Source organism: Microchirus variegatus (assembly GCF_963457635.1).
Source record: "Microchirus variegatus genome assembly, chromosome: 21".
Classification (NCBI taxonomy): Eukaryota; Metazoa; Chordata; class Actinopteri; order Pleuronectiformes; family Soleidae; genus Microchirus; species Microchirus variegatus.
The window spans coordinates 5,610,698-5,627,835 of NC_139822.1; the positions used below are offsets into that span (position 1 = coordinate 5,610,698).

At 40.6% G+C, this 17,138-nt stretch overlaps 1 protein-coding gene across 1 annotated transcript in view; it reads left to right on the forward strand.

The window, feature by feature from the left end:
- The window catches only part of LOC310942299 (receptor-type tyrosine-protein phosphatase F), a 133,039-nt gene extending 116,211 nt beyond the window's left edge, over positions 1 to 16,828 (forward strand). The window contains exons 25-33 of the mRNA XM_083907659.1: positions 3,301 to 3,420; positions 4,047 to 4,201; positions 5,182 to 5,467; positions 8,509 to 8,687; positions 11,665 to 11,791; positions 14,197 to 14,322; positions 15,101 to 15,255; positions 15,594 to 15,729; positions 16,365 to 16,828. Coding sequence (XP_083763785.1) covers positions 3,301 to 3,420; positions 4,047 to 4,201; positions 5,182 to 5,467; positions 8,509 to 8,687; positions 11,665 to 11,791; positions 14,197 to 14,322; positions 15,101 to 15,255; positions 15,594 to 15,729; positions 16,365 to 16,433 — 1,353 coding nt within the window. The 3' untranslated portion in view covers positions 16,434 to 16,828. The remainder of the gene's footprint in view (positions 1 to 3,300; positions 3,421 to 4,046; positions 4,202 to 5,181; positions 5,468 to 8,508; positions 8,688 to 11,664; positions 11,792 to 14,196; positions 14,323 to 15,100; positions 15,256 to 15,593; positions 15,730 to 16,364) is intronic.
- The last annotated feature ends 310 nt before the right edge of the window (positions 16,829 to 17,138 follow it).

Sequence of the window (17,138 nt, forward strand, 5' to 3'; positions counted from 1 at the left end):
CCGAGTGTTCTGCCAACTCTAAAAACACAAGTTCCTTATGAATTTGTTTGTGAAGTCAAATCAGCTTTGTTTAGATTCCTATTCATCTTCTTTACGTCTGATAATGGAAATTTTCCCTCGTCCATTATTTAGAGATGAGTGTTCAAAACTTGATTGCTCCATATTTAATTTTGCAACACCACATCAAGGCTTGATAGACATGGAGTTTCTTTTATTTGTGTGTGCACTTGCTGAAATTGGTTCCCAAAAGCCACGGCACTATAATGAAAACTCTGAAGTTGTGAGTGAAGAGGATTGCCACCCAACAACACAAACAACAACCTAAAAATACATTCAGGTTCATAAAAGAAAAAAAAAACAGAGCACATAGGCTACTTGAGATTCGAAATTGGGTAGGAGCAACTTAATTACCCAGCAGAAAAAATAATACTCATGAATTCCTTGAGGGGAAATAAATCAGCATTGAGCTCTGCCACTGTGTGCTGCATTATTAGTGTACTGCGAAGAGAGCCCCAGAATAAGAAGTGGAAGTAGTAGTGATTTTAAATGAAAGATTTCACTTCCAGAATCCTTCACTTTGATTTTTGGAGATGTGGAAACACTATCTGAGGCCCCCTTCATAGTAATTTTAAAAAACCAAAAGACTTATTAAATTATTAATCATTAATATTTATCATGTATTTATTTTTATGCTAGTGATTATTAATTATCAATCATTATCATTATCAATCCTTATGGCAAAATTCTTAGTGCACAGAGTTTATTCATTTGTACCCAGGAGAAACGTTGCAGCACTGTTGTATTGAATAATAAAGACTTCAGTCATCGAGTGAAAGTCTTAGCCAAACAGGGTAATAGCTTGACAAATATGATGAGCTCTGGCAGCAGCTAAAGTTCAGCATATTTATAACCAGTCAGTAACACCCAAAAAGGTCAGAACTTATTATGACGCAATGTGTGGGTATGGGTTTGTGTTTGAGTCTGTCCATGGTTGTGATATTTGCGAGAGTTGGTTTTAGGGTTAGAATGGATATTCAGCAGTTTGATGCCCTTTTTACAACTTGGATGCGTAAGGGTGTTGCAAGATCACCTAGGCATATGTCATGTAGAGGCACCAGCGCTGTTTTGGGAGTCACGCAGAAATCTTCAGGGGGGCAACACAGTTACACACAGTGTTGAGCTTAAAGGTTATGGTAGCAGGCAAGGAAAAGTGTTATGTGTCCCAACTATAGAAAGGTATCTGCGTGTGTGAGTGATATTGCCAAGATCAGTAATCCCTAACCCTAATTCAGAAGCTAATTTCTGAGGAACTGGTTAAATTAAGGCCTAAGATTTGAATTGTAGTTAGGTTAAGTTTAGGGATAAGGTTAGTTCAGGCCGTCCAAATGAATGGAAATCAATGCACTGCCCTCAGATTAGTAGCTGCACAAACCTGCATGTGTGTGTCCTCTGCAAAAGGATTGGTGATGTCTAAATGTGTGTCTGTGTGTGTGTGGTTCTGTGTATGGGTGTGTGATGGTGAGGGTGAGTGCATGCTTGTTTGAGAGGGAGCACAGATATATTCATTACAGTGGTGACTGCTAATTTTCAGTTTCCTATCAGTCAATGGAGTTTCTCCTCCAATGTCAAGCTCTGCCTCTGAATGGAAGCTGTCACAAGGGGAAGTGAAATATGAAGGGTGAATGTTAGCGCATTTTGCCTGTCGAATGGGAGCAGCTGGCAGAGACAGCCAAGGTGCTTCCAAATGTCAGCTCAGTACTGCGATATCAATATGATTAGCTTACCCGTGCAGCTGTACCACAACTCCTTTTCTTGTGTTATCCAAATCAATAACAGTAAGTCCTTGTCCCCATAAAACACTGACATCACAACACTTTCTGCATTTTTGTTCAGCTCCTGTCTAGTTGAAGATGTGTGATATTCAGGGATTTAAATTCTGTGCCACAACATTTGATTTTCATTATTTAGACCACATTTGAGATCAGAGTAGATCTAAGGGGGTCACCGAGCCAGAGCATGGTGGTTTGACAGTAGCTATCTTTACATGGACAAAAGTAACTGGAATTAAACCCTGATCAGAATAATAATATATCATGTAAACATGCTAATCTGAAACAAATGTTTGTTTGTTTTTTATTAGATTTTGCTGAATTTTCATTCCAAAAAAAAAAAAGAATGAAAATGAGAGGGATAGCGGACATTGAGGGGATGAGCAGATGCATGTAGCATGCATTTACAATGGAAATGGAAGTGAAGCTTCTTCTGCTGCTTCTGCTTCTACTTCCGGAGCAGTGCACATGTCAAAATAGTACATTCCGACACACCACAATCAGATTATTTAATTTTGCATCCATGTAAGTGAACAGAACAAACCTTTTTGGATCAAGAAATGTTGCACGTTAACAAAGCGACTGTGAGTAATTCTAGCTCTAGCTCTGTGAAATGCTGGGGTGTAGAACACAGGCTATTCAAAAGGTGAACAGGCAGTTAATGAACCTAATGAAAATATTTTTTATATTGACATTGAACAGAAAATTTGCTGAACCCAGAAGCCTTGAGGAGGTGATGTGACCTATCACCTCAACTGTGCATATCTTCTGTTCAAAATTTCAAATGAGATGTAAAACATTGAATGAAGTACAGTAGCTAACTGTATGTGAGAGCTGCTTTGACCTGGTAAATTAGATACCAGAACGGAGGAACAGCCTAATGCTTATTACGCTTCACAAACCACAAGGAGCTGAGTGAACATTGTGGCAAAGGGCAGTCTTTCAATTTGAAAGAGAAGTAATGTTCAGATCTTCAGACTCATCCATAGTTATATTTGTTCTGTGCACAGATGGAGCCAGGTGGCTCAACCTGCTGCCCCATCACAACAAACCAGAACTGGCTTTTAGACACATTTCCCTCCACAATGCAGAGCCCAATCATCACAAATGCTCCAAAATCAGAAATGACAAAGGCGCTGCAAACCACCTGACAATTAGCTAAATGAAAATGATAATAGACTGGTAAGAAAAAAAATCCAAAGTGGTCTTTTTAATGTCCTTTTGATGCTTGTTTCATCTGCACACACTCATGGATGCTAATGCCTGGTAGGGCACATTTTTAGGCCCTTTGCTGGAGCTGAGTCTGACTCTTGAGTTTTTAATTAGACAGTCGACAAAGCCTTTGATCTGACCTCCATCATGTTCCCCTCTTGCTAATCAGTGTGATCCTACAAGCCTTTTACCTTCCTCACGGTGGATGTAGGTGGCAGTGAGTTCCTGACAGTGTGCCCTCTCTCTCTTACTCTGCCAGGTGAAGTGTGACCAGTACTGGCCATCACGAGGAACTGAGACCTACGGAATGATCCAGGTCACCATGCTGGACACAGTGGAGTTGGCCACTTACAGCGTCCGTACATTTGCCCTCTATAAGGTAAGAGTACTGCGTTTTTCATTAGCACCATATAGCAAAACATTCTCATGAAGGACATGTCCCCAGCAGGTAATTGCAGGTCATCATTAATGGGGTCATACTTTAGGATATCATTTCTTATTTTTCTGAAGGCTGATAAAGGCTATTACCACTGGAAAGCTTTTTTTCACTGCTATAATTGGGTTTTAACATCCATGATTTGTCTCTTCTTCTAAAAGTCAATTAAATATTTATTTTTATTTTTTACTTTGATTCATGTACTGAACCTCAGTGCTGTGGTATGTGACTAATATTGTGTTCTTTAATTTCTCCTCTTTCATTGCTTGCTTATGATATCTAACATCATAATGATTCACAATTAAAGAAGGTCTCCATCTTGACCAGCTCCTCAATCTCAAAGTTATGAGCCAAAGTGCAACCTTTGCTCAAAATCAAATCAGTTGTTCTTTTAACTGCAAAATTCCAGCTCATTAAATGGGACCACATTAACCTGTCGGACCATTTGGTCCCAGCATGACAAAATGCAGCCAATTACATTTTTGTAATTTGTAATTACAGTATCAAAGTGCAGTCTTAGCTGTAGCTTGATTTTTTCTGTTGAAGTGACTCCTCTCACTCTCCTGCAGAATGGCTCCAGTGAGAAGAGAGAGGTGAGACAGTTCCAGTTCATGGCTTGGCCCGATCATGGGGTGCCTGAGTATCCCACACCCATCCTGGCCTTCTTACGGCGGGTGAAGTCCTGCAATCCTCCAGATGCAGGGCCTATGGTTGTTCACTGCAGGTGGGTTATTGCAGAAATCAAATATATGTGAAGTGTGTTAAATGGAAGTTTAATATCCCTGCTGAATCAATGGCACCACATTAAACACAGGTGCTGATTTTATTTTCGGGGTCAATGTTTTGGTGAATTCAGCTCAATAATTCTATGGGTATTTTCCAGCTCATCACCAGGCCTCTCAGGATTATTGTATAATCACCAAGTCCCTGCACAAGCTACAGAAGCAAATTAATTATGGCCCCTTTGTACTATTGTGTATCAACTAACTAATTTGAAAAACATAATGTTAATTTCTCAGCTGTAAAGCACAATATTTCTAAAAAAGCTTAGCTCATGTTACATTACTACTGTTCACATATTGTTATATCCCTTTGAACCCTTGAGAAGAAAACAAAGAACCAGCCTGTGACACAGATGCTTGCTCTCAGTGAAAACAAAGCTGCCAGCATGAAAACAAGGAAAGGCAGATTTTAGCCACATAACAAAAGGCTCACCCCATAAAATATATATGCCTAAGTGGACAATATCTTAAGAATATGTTTGCTGCCCTTTCTCTCTGTCAGACAGACATTTCTCTCACCTTGTAATCAGCTCACTCCCTGCAACAACAAAACATGTCTTTAGCAAATATCAGCTATTTTACTTCACAGCATGCATGAATTATTGATCCGCTGCTGCCTCCAATCCGTAAATTCAAAAATTGTGACACACACTTACCAAATGATGCAGCAGACCAGCTAAAAATGCAGCTTTTTTTTCAATGATTTTGGTTTGGTTTACAAATTTCTATTGTATTCTAGTCAGCAATGTATTGATTTGGTACAGTGATTCAATTGCCTCACTGTGTGCAGCACTGTTCTATCAATGGATCTTCTGTCTTGAAAATTCCATGCAAACGAATCAGATGTGAGGAAATAATCCGTTGTAGGGAAACATTCATTTCATCACTCTCCTCTCTGTCCCTGTCTCTCACTCTCTGACAGTGCTGGTGTGGGCAGGACTGGCTGCTTCATCGTGATCGATGCCATGCTGGAGCGCATGAAGCACGAGAAGTCTGTAGACATCTACGGTCATGTGACGTGCATGCGTGCCCAGAGGAACTACATGGTCCAGACTGAGGACCAGTACATTTTCATTCACGAAGCCCTGCTGGAGGCTGCTACCTGTGGCAACACTGAGGTGCTGGCCCGAAACCTGTACGCTCACATCCAGAAACTCACCCAGCCCCCTCCTGGTGAGACGGTGACTGCCATGGAGCTGGAATTCAAGGTGACTGATAAACACAAATATCAAGTATGACTCAAGTTTCTAAAGATGACTTATTATGGGATGTTGAATAACTGTTAAGTGTTTCTAGTGTTGTCCTTGACTCCTATAGAATGTAATGAAGCATTTCATCTATTTTTAATTTACGGTAAACTAGATATTTCTCAGAGGAGACACTGCACAGTCTCCTTTTTAAAATTAATTTCACCACAGCCCTTATAGTCTTTTATCTGCACTCTTTAACTCACTGTGTTCTATGTACTGTATATTCACAAACAGTACAACAATAATGTCCAAATTGAACTGAAGTTTGAATGAAATGTCTATGTTGAAGTATGTGGAACTATGAAAGAGACAAATACAGGCCACCACAGAGCAACATATAGTGGGATTGCTGCAAACAATTAAAGGTCACATAGAGTGGTCCTGTTGCACATATATGTTAGTTATGGAGGTCTACTTACTTTGACCCGGAGTCAGACCCAGAGTCAGAAGACACTGTCGCTCGTGAAACACCTCCACAACGGACGTTATTCTTCTACTGCGGTTCAATGTACGTAACCGGATGTGCCCGGACTAGTGCCCGGAGCAGGACGATCTGCTGTTCAGGAGAACCGATGTTTACGTAACTATTACGGGATTTTCAGAGATGTCGCTGAGCCCCGAGATTACAATAAAACACAGCGTTCTCAGCAATGGCTGAACTCTTTGTTTCAAAACTTCAGGCCTTCGTAAACAAGGTAATGATGCAGATACACACCAAAAAAACAGCATTAATAGGAGCTTCCGGTCTAGGTCCGCTTTAACAGAAAATACTGGTTTCTTTGTCCACTCTGATCTGTCAACACAAGACTCTTTATTTTTTTGCTTGAAGTTGTCAAGTAAAACGAATGCAGCTGTTAACCTTTCTGTCTGGGTGCTGCCCCAGTTCCTCTACACGCAGAGGTGTAAGCACCAGTCTACATGTCAGTGTCAGAGATCATTTAAACAATGCACAAAATATTTTGTGTTTTGGACTCTGGTGCTAGAGCAGAAACGTCAGTACACATGCACACGTTTCCGGGACTAGTCCACACACGTGTGTGCATACGCACACACACCTTCTGTAAATAGCCAACGACTGTGATGTATGAGAATGAAAGCTGGAGAGAATGATTGCAGCATGTGGAGCAGTCACAGCCTCTATGCCTACACTGCGCACAAAGGAAAGAATCCTCCCCATGTACCATCATGGTCCATGTACGATCCTGTGCTGTCCATCTGTGCTTTGTCCACTGCCAGCTCTGAGCTTGTCACACTTACAGTCCTACAGGAAGCTCCAGGACCCCATGATGAACAAGTCCATGGCACTTGTACCAGCTGATTATCTAAATCACAGTCCAGCTCTTGGAGACCCACAAACACTTGTGTTATGAGAGGATTTATGGTTATCAAGGGTTAGCTAATTAACTTCTCACCAAGGTTAGAAAAGCCTCTGATATCTTTTTTCTTTAAAAAATAAAAATAAAAAAAGATCCTCACGCTGTTCTTTTTTTAATGTTTAAATGAACAGTTGAGTCAGACTCTTCTCCTCAAATATTAACTACATCTCTGCACTGACAGTACAAACTGTCTGACATCTATCATTATATTAATGCGAGGCAAGGTTGAGGTGGTTTGATCACATGCAGAGGAGGGAGAGTGAGCTGATGGGCCAGAGAGAAAGAGGAAGACCACAGAGATGGTTCACGGATGTTGTGTAGGAGGACATGAGAACAGTTGGTGTAATGATATTGAAGAGGATAAAATGTGTCATTTAGTCTAAACTATAATTTTAGTGTCTTTTCAGTCGTAGTTATATTTTATTAGCATTTCTTATCATATCATATTAAGAACTTTATTCTTGATTGTCAAGTAACAGAGTTGTTGTAAAGGTTTTCTAAATGGCCATTGCTTGGTTCACTGAAAAAAAACAAAAACAGATCCCAGGTATGTCGCACTTTGGCCTCAGGAGACACTTGGATGTAATAAACACAAAGAAGTACGTGGTAGAAAGTGCAGGCTGTGTGGCTGCTGTGCTGTCAACACAAAGAAAATGAAACAGACGTCACAGTGCAGAGTGTTATTAAGTGAAGAGGACTGACTGACCCCAGGTCTGACCCCTGCCCTGGCTTATGTGTTGGTCAGGCTTGGGGAGTAACGGACTACATGTAACGGCGTTAGGTAATTAGGATACAAAAAAAACAGAAACTGTATTCCGTTACAGTTACAGAAAAAAAAGACATAATCAGATTACAGATACATCTGGAAAAAATTGGGATTATTAGTTGGATTACAATTAAAAATATGTAAAGCCTGGCGGGCCGCGTTGCTTGTTTATTTATTTTAAATAGTTTTTTTTATACACCACGGAAAAAAGGGTGCATGTTCCCCCATGTAATGGGCACAGCGCACACTTGTCCAGGTGCCGATTGAAACCCAAGTAACACTATCAAGTGCGTCATTATTACAGTTACAATGTTCTTGTCAACAAACACTGTTGAACAGCACCTATAAATGCTGGAAAGTCTCTCTCCGCGGCATTCACTTCACACCAAAGAACATTATCTCTCTTTGAGCAGTTAACTAAAGACATCAGCTCATCTGATGCATCTGTTATTCCCTTAATTACAGCGCTAAAGTGTCTTCTACACACAGATTGAGACCACGGAGTAAAAACAATGAAAAGTGCGCTCTGCTCTTCAGAGTCTGTCACCGTGTTTTACTCAGATCTGCTCGGATCACCTGCACTTCATCGCGACTGTACTCCATCCTCGTCATATAGATCATTATTCTTATGTGGGGATAAAACACGTAGAGAAATTATCCAGTCTGCTTTGGAAGAGACCGCTTGGAGTCTCTATGATGTGTGTGACCCTTTGGAGCGACGAACATCACTCACTCTCTTCTTCCGTTGAATTTCTTATTTATGTTGATTTTTTTCTTTGTTGACTTCAGGTCACAGGTCACTCATTTATTTATCTTTTCTCTTCCCGTCTGCTTCCTTCCAACATTTTAATTAACAGAGACTGGCCAACTCCAAAGCCCACACGTCACGCTTCATCAGCGCCAACCTCCCCTGCAACAAGTTCAAGAACCGCCTGGTCAACATCATGCCTTTTGAGTCCACCCGCGTCTGCCTGCAGCCCATCCGTGGTGTCGAGGGCTCTGACTACATCAACGCCAGCTGCATCGATGGCTACAGGTCAGCACATGTTGAGCTTAATACAATGACTCTGATGGTGAGGGTGGCAACTTGGACCGCACTGAAGGCAAAATATGAATAATGTCAATTCGAAAAAAAAAACTAATACCAAAAAAAAAAAAAACAATTTGTTGAAATCTGACTTCAAGTACAGTGATGGTAATACAATGTATCATTGGAATTGAAAGATTGCTGAGGATTATGAATATCTCATATGAAAAGGAAGAACTGAATCATAGAAACATGTTTATCAGTTTTGCCATATTTAGTATTGTTAGGGCAAAAGTTTATCCATATCTTGAAATGTTGTGGCTATCTTTATTTAGCAGAAATGTTACTATAGTTATCTAACCTGCAATTCCAAATTGGAGTGTTTTATTCTTATTTTGCAATTTCAACTGGACTTAATAGAACATGCCCCCGCCTCCAAAGACTCGACTGTCAACTTGATGATGGTGTTGAGCAGTAGGAAGGGTTGAGGCTTGTCCTAGGTCTGTGCATTTTTAATATGTGACTGATCAAATACCACAATAGACATCAGTTCTGAGAGCTAGCTCTTACACAGCAATACTTTATTTTCACATATGAAGTCACAGAGCCAGCACAACACAAATTCCTAACACTTTCTTGGTTGCACTGTGACAGCCCACTCTGGAAATCAGAGGTTGTCAGGTGTGAAGAATACAGTAGGTATTCTCAGCAGATTTGATAAAAATGTATAGGAGGGGACAGAGGATGAGGCCGCAGTGGACACTATCAGGTTGGAAGAACTACTCTTTGCTCTGTTGATGCGTCTCTCATTCGCTGAGCGGCTGCCACTTTCATATCGAAGCCACCGCACATCCTTGTGTGCTCTGTGAGTCCAAATTGCTTCCTCGACAGAGGAAGATGAAACGGCAGCTCTCTGTTTTATATCTATATAAGTACAGACGGATCTGGCTCTTGTGTGGTTGAAGTGTGCTGTGAGGAGATGGATTTAGCAGGCATGAAATGCCATTCAGTCCATACAGTTTTTATTTCACACCCGGCTATGACAGAGACAACACCTCAGCCCTCCCCCAATGCTGTTTGTTGAAGAGATGCTCCATAGAGGCCAACCCACTATTGTTGTTGTTGTGTAAATGTCATAATTGCAGCAGGAGAGAATGTAATGAAGTGTTTTCTTAACTCATCCCTCCCCCTTTTTCTCCCGATTCCCTGCTTTTCCCTTTTTTTCTCTTCATGTTTTTGTCTCTGTGCTCCTCCTTCCTGTCTTTTCCTCACCTCCTTCCTCATTCTTTCCTCCCACCAGGTGGGAACCTGTTGTGTGTACCTCAGACTGTGTAATTAAGCTGCATTTAAAGCCCAGGCATAAATAAAAACTAAACAGGGGCCTCCAGTGTCCTTCACCCCAGCGCCTTCTAGAAAAGCCAATAATATGCTAAGCTAAAGAGAGGCAAACCATTGATTCCAGCTATGCTAACAGGACTGTAAGCACTGGATATGCTCTGATGCAAGTTGGAGTTTTAGCATTGTAATGAGGTTGAAATGAAACACTGTGTCCTGGAGCACTACAGTCTTGTGGGATGATGCATAGTGAGTTTTGTGCTGTTTGGCAGGGTGTTCGTCGTGACAGTGTGTGCAGGGAACTCAGTTTTGTGTGATACAGTTAGAATTGTTTTTGTTTTGACTGGGGGCTGTTTTATTGGTAGGTTAGAGGGGTCCACCCCATCAATTTTAAATTTAGCACCCTGCTTAGCTGTGTTGTCTGCCTCCTCTGTTCTTATAACCCCTTTCCCACATTCTCATTTAGTTCCCTTTCCTTTTTCTCTCCTCTGACCAGCTGGAGAGTGCAGTGCTCACTCTTTTCATCTCCTCACATTTTCCTCTCTGCATTTTTCTCTTTATACTCTGTATATTTACACCTCCTTTGCATTTCATTTTTCTTTTCCCCCCTATTTTTCATCTTTTTTAATTTGATTCCTCATGCTGTATCCTTTCCCCCCACTCTTACACTATGTCTCCTTTCCTCTCTGCCAATCTGTTTTGTCTTCATTTGTCTGAGCAAGGCCCCGAGCATTATTCTAATCTCCCTCTTCCATATTAGTGCTTTGCCTGCAGCACCTCCGTTAGCTGTGGCTCAGAGTGAAAGAATATGTGTGTTTGAATATACACGTGAAACAACTGCATGTGTAAATGTGAGCACCTGGACACAAACCTCCATGTGCTCCAAAACGTGAGTGTGTGCATGCATTACTCAGCTCCTACAGTGTGTTTTGATCAGTGCACTGCTGCCACCTGCTGTTTCACAAAGTAATTGCTCAGCTGGACGAAAGTCACGTAGGACACAAGCAGAGCTCTGGCATCTCAGTGGATGAGCTCATCGGTAGTTCTGTGAGCGTATCAACTGCTCTCTCGCTCTCTCTCTCTTTTTCTTGTGTTACAGAGAGGAAGAAGCTGAGGATCTGGACAGACCAAAATAGCTCAGTGATGGTGATAGCTGCCAAGGATTATGTGCTATGTTCATTAAATGTGTAGGAATTTGTCGTCTGACATTTTGACAGAGAGTACAAGGACAATAGCACATTACTTTATCTTCAGTGTGCAGCTGAATGCTTTTAGCAACAAGCCTTTATTGGTTTTGAAACAGATTTTCCACAAGTCACTCCGCTGAAGGTGCCTCGTGTATAAATATCCACCAGATGGTTTTGTGTTGCTTTCATAGAAGGAAAGTGGAGAAAGACAGAAAGCTGCACAGCCCTTCGGTTTTATTTGAATAGATTTGTGTCAGAATGTATTTGCTCACTTGTGTTGCATATTATATTCTGTCTCTTATTAAATACTGGGTTGTTAGTTGGATTAACAGCTCTCCTTCATCATTAAACCTTTTTCTGCTTATTGCTTTGTGGTGGTAGCAATTATAAAAGCTCCATAAACATAAAATGTATGTTATGTAATGTGAGTTAAGTCTTTGCCTCCTCTGTGTTTGTGTCCTCAGACAGCAAAAGGCCTACTTGGCCACACAGGGCCCACTGGCTGAGACCACCGAGGACTTCTGGAGGATGCTGTGGGAACACAACTCCACCATCGTCGTCATGCTCACCAAGCTACGAGAGATGGGACGGGTAAATACACAAACGCATACTGTAGCTTACATACATAAAGCGCATGCACCACCGAGACGCTCACTGGACCATGTCAGTGGATGAACAATCATCATATGCTCACTGGAGTCATACTGAGCTGCGGCTTCACACTGTTCAAATATTAATTCACTCCAGCCCTCAATAGTAGTTTTGGAAGGAATTCCTTTAATATTTGGTTGCATTCAATAATAATAATAATACATTTTATTTGTAATGCACTTTTCATCATCCACCTCAAAGTGCTACAGTTTAAAAACAAAAAGAAGGATGAGCAGTTTTTAATTAAAAAGATAAACAAATTAAAAAATTTAAAATTTAAACTCTAAAGGGGACCAAAAGCTTTGCTAAAAAGAAATGTCTTAAGACCTTTTTTTCAAACAGTCAGTGGATTGTGCTGCCCTCAAGGTGTCAGGGAGGGCATTCCACAGACGTGGGGCGGCATGGTCTTGAGTCTGGTTCTGGGTATGTGGAGGAGGTTTGACTGAGTGGAGTGGAGGGAGCGGGTTGTGTTTTGTGGGTTGATAATTCTTTGAGGTATGGAGGGGCATGTCCATGGATGCATTGTTGTGTGAGGAGGGAAACCTTGTATTCAATCCTGGTGGAGACAGGAAGCCAGTGGAGTGAGTGGAGAATGGGGGTAATGTGCTCATGTTTCTCATCAGGATCCTAGCTGCAGAATTGTGGATGTATTGAAGCCTTTGCAGACTCTTGCTAGGGGATCCCAATGAGAAGTGCGTTACAGTAGTCCAGTCTGGAGGAGACAAAGGAATGAATCAGCTTTTCGGCATCTGAGAGGGAGAGAATGGGGTGGAGTTTGGAAATGTTACGGAGGTGGTAGAAGGAGGTCTTGCAGAGGTGATTTATATGGGCTTCAAAGGTGTGTTGGGAGTCCATTTTAACACCAAGATTTGTGACTGTTGATGGGGATGTTTGAACCAGAAAAAGTGATGCTGGTTATGGATGATGATTTGGTCAGGTGAGGGGTGCCAACCAGGGTGGCTGGTTTTGGAGCTGTTTAATTGGAGGAAGTTGTGCTCCTTCCATAACTTTATCTTAGTACTGGGCGGTATGACCAAAAATATATATCATGGAATTTTTCAAAATTCTAACAGTTTCACGTTATATGACGGTATTTTTTTTTTCATGCATAATCAGGTGTTCATAGCATTTTCTATTGGTTGAGAACAGAATTACTGCAGTAGATTAACTTAGGGTGGTCTATTTTACTGTCATAAATACTGTAGAATAACTCCACACTAGTACAGGTTGACATGGCCCCAGAAAATGATGCTGTTTACAAAGAAGAGCTACTCATGATTCTAATGAAGTGAGGAATCAGAATGCAAAGACAACAGTCAAAATACAGAACTTTTACTGTGCAAATCAACATCTTTTATAAAAAAATCCTTGATGATGTGGAGGGTGCCGACCTTAAGTTCTTGCATTCTTGATATTCCAAGACATGCTTACTAGGGCTGTCAAAATTGCTTTTTTGTTTGCGTGCAGATGTTCACACTGAACAGAGACTGTATGCATTAACTTTACAGAGATATATCAATCAATCTTTATTCCAGACACAATGGCGGTCCATAGAGAATACTGTAAATATACACTTATTTATTTCTTGCTGAGAAGTCAATGTGAAAATGAGCTTCACTCCCACATCCGTCTGCTAAATACTGCTCCAGGCAGTTAGCTGAATTTAGCTTAGCTTATGTACTGGAAACAGGGAGAAACAACTACTACTTTGGTGCTATTAAAGGGATTTTCATCATTCTTTTGCCTGGGGATCTCTGTTGGGTGTCAGTCTCTGTTGTTTCATGTATCCTGTTTACTGTCCAATAAAGGCAAATATACCAGAACAAACAAATAAAGAGGCTGCAGTCAACAGGTGTTATTACCTGTAGGCTGAGCCAGTATAAAAAAATGTTCTGTTTCGTCAGTAAATCTTATCTAAACCTCAACAAAGGAACCAAATAAACATAGCTCCAACAACTTCAAACTGTTCCTTTAAAAAAAACAAGACAAAGTCGGTGCATTTATCTTCATGTGGATGTGATTAAATCCATAATACTCTCGACTGAGCAGTTGTTTTTTGATCATGCATGTGATTCTGGCTTTCACAGCTTTTTTTTCACCCTCTCATGCACATCATCACTGCAGATAAGAGCACACACAAATGATGTCATATGTTTCCACTGAAGATGAATCAGATGATATTTCAAAACCATTAGTGTGTCTGGATTTCCATATGTGAGCTGAGGCATGACTCCAAGTGACTAACACTATGCTGTAACATGATGCTAATATCCTGCTCTTGTATGTTTGTCATTTTAAAAGTCTTCAGATAGAAGTGTTTCATCTTTTTTTGGTTTCTTCTGCAGGAGAAGTGTCATCAGTACTGGCCAGCAGAACGTTCAGCCAGGTACCAGTACTTTGTGGTCGATCCAATGGCTGAGTACAACATGCCCCAGTACATCCTCCGAGAGTTTAAAGTCACAGATGCCCGGGTATGTCAGAACCAGTCTGTGTGTGTGTGCGTGCGTGCATGCATGTGTATGTGTGTGTGTGTGTGTGTGTGTGTGTGTGTGTGTGTGTTTGTGTGTTGTTGATGGTTGATGTTAGCAACATTTCTTTTGCTATTTCTTGTGTTTTCAGTCAAGCTGTTTCCTCAGTCTGTCTTAATGAATCACCTCCTGTGTGCACCGTGTCAATGTTGCCAATATTGTGTTGTTAGCTTTATTCATATCACACCCAAGGTGTAAATTAGATTATTAGACGGCTGCCGATTAAAACGTCGGCAGAGTTACGTCGGCCATGGTACCTTTACCATGGAAGACTCTGATGAAGTGTTTTGTTGCTTTTGATGAGAGCTGTTTCAGACACAAGTATCTGTGTTGAGTGTTTTCTGGTCAAAGTTAGCAATTAAAATATTAAAGCTATCTCAGCTTAATGAAACCCAGGATACAGACCTTTTTATCTGTGTTTTCGTCTGCACCTCTCACTGCCTCTTTATGGAAAGATGTATTATTTATCCCTTTAAAGGAAATCTGGCCCCATTATTGACCATTTAAATCACTTTTAAAGACCCACTTTTCCTCCTCTCCTTCTATTTATCTGACTAGATTTTTATTAGAATTTATAGAATTTTATTATTTTAACTATTTTTACAGTTTTGCTGTTTCATTGTTTTACGTTTTGTATCTCTTTGTTGGCACTTAGCAATAAAGTTGACTTGAATTGACTGAAATGTACTTCATCTCCTTCTCCCTCTGCTGCCCCCTTCAGGATGGCCAGTCCAGAACAATCCGCCAGTTCCAGTTCACCGACTGGCCCGAGCAAGGAGTGCCAAAAACTGGAGAAGGTTTTATTGATTTCATTGGACAAGTACACAAAACCAAGGAACAGTTTGGACAAGACGGACCAATCACTGTACACTGCAGGTGAGGAGGAATAAATAGCACAGATGAACTACATGAAATGCACTGATGAGTTTTGTACGTCCTCTCATGTTGACTGAATGCTCGATTATGTCGTTGTAAATAATGTTGAAGCAGCACATCCAAAATGTCCACATGTCCAAAACACTGAGATAATCACTCACTCTCGTCTTCTACCACTATCCTTTATCCTAAAGTTAATTAGAACTCTCACTGACATTCTTCAGAAAAACTTCATTCATTGTTGTTGTTTTTCAGAGCAACCAGAAATGATTTGCTCATTAAAAGTACAATGAGTAATAAATAATAAAGTAATGACCGTCTCCATTGTTCTCCCTCAGTGCTGGGGTGGGCAGGACCGGAGTCTTCATCACCCTCAGCATCGTGCTGGAGAGGATGAGGTACGAGGGCGTGGTTGACCTCTTCCAAACAGTAAAGACACTTCGCACCCAGCGGCCAGCCATGGTGCAGACCGAGGTAAGAATAAAGCTCTTAGAAGACCCTAAACATCAGTGAAAGTTTGGTTGTTTAAACATGATGTTTGTGTAAAGCTCCACATAAACACATGTACTGGCAGGGGTTTAGAGGTGCAGGAGAACTGTTTTTAAAAATGAAGGTAAATTGAAGCAGCTCATTAAAAGTCCTGCTGAAGGTAAAAAGAAGAGTCTCACTTTGACTCGTGAGAACAATCATTCAAGTTTTCCAGGTTATTTTGTTTTGAAATTTCCCAAAAAAAATGGATTCTCTCATTATTTAAAGTAGTGCACTGTATTGATATATTTATATATCGTAATATTGTGGTGAGATATCTGTGATGACTTTTTCTGGTTTTAAAGGCTGTTGCATTCATCATATTTATTATACTGAATGCATTTGTGAAATACACTTCATATAAATGTAATATTTTATACACATATACAAATATGTATATAATACATATATTAATTATAGAAATGATATATATACAGTCAAGGTTACATGTTAGAAAATACAATATATGGGTGATGGCATTATTCACATCTAATGTTTGGTTAGTAAAGTGTAACAAAATCAATAGAAGAACTGTTGTTGTGATTGTTTTCTCACTGTCGTCCTCCTCTTCGTCACTACAGGACCAGTACCAGTTGTGCTACAGGGCAGCTTTGGAGTATCTGGGGAGTTTTGACCACTATGCAACGTAACCACTCCCTCCCGAGCAGCCTGCCTGGTCAAACCTCTCAGGAGTGTGCCAAGTGTCCCATCTCAGCCACCATCCACCCACTGGATCCCCCCTAAAAGCCCAAACCCCCTCAGAGCTACCAGAGGCGAGGAAAATGGCACGTGCTCACAGAACTGCTGATGGTTTAACCAATCACAGAGATCCACGTCGACTTAAAACACCCGCGTGAATATTTGCTTTAAAAATAATAATAGAAATATTAGAATGACTGTGACAAATAGGACAACTCTTGTACAGATGTGTCAGGGCAGACTGGCTCCTAGCCTCCCTGCTCTGTCCAAGCCAAACCTCCCTGATTGTCAAAGGCTACTGGTAGCACTATGAGAGCATCCTCTCTGTTTTCTCTGTGTTTTTTTTATTGGATTGACAATATTATGATTCATTATGTCATATGTTATTGTTTGGTATACTTTTTTTTTTTGATGTTTTTAATAATCATTTTAACATCAGACATTTCTTCTGTCTTAAACTGTCCAGCCTCGGGCGTGCATTCTTTTCATAATCTGTACTTTTTTTATACAATTTTATTTTAGGGTACTTTAGCACAAGGGACATGTATTTTAAACACGTTCTTAGATACTAACACAGGAGGACCACTGTTCTCTGAGCTGCTGTCAGATTTCTGTTATCATATGACTTCTTTGTTGTGTTCATATCATGTGTCATA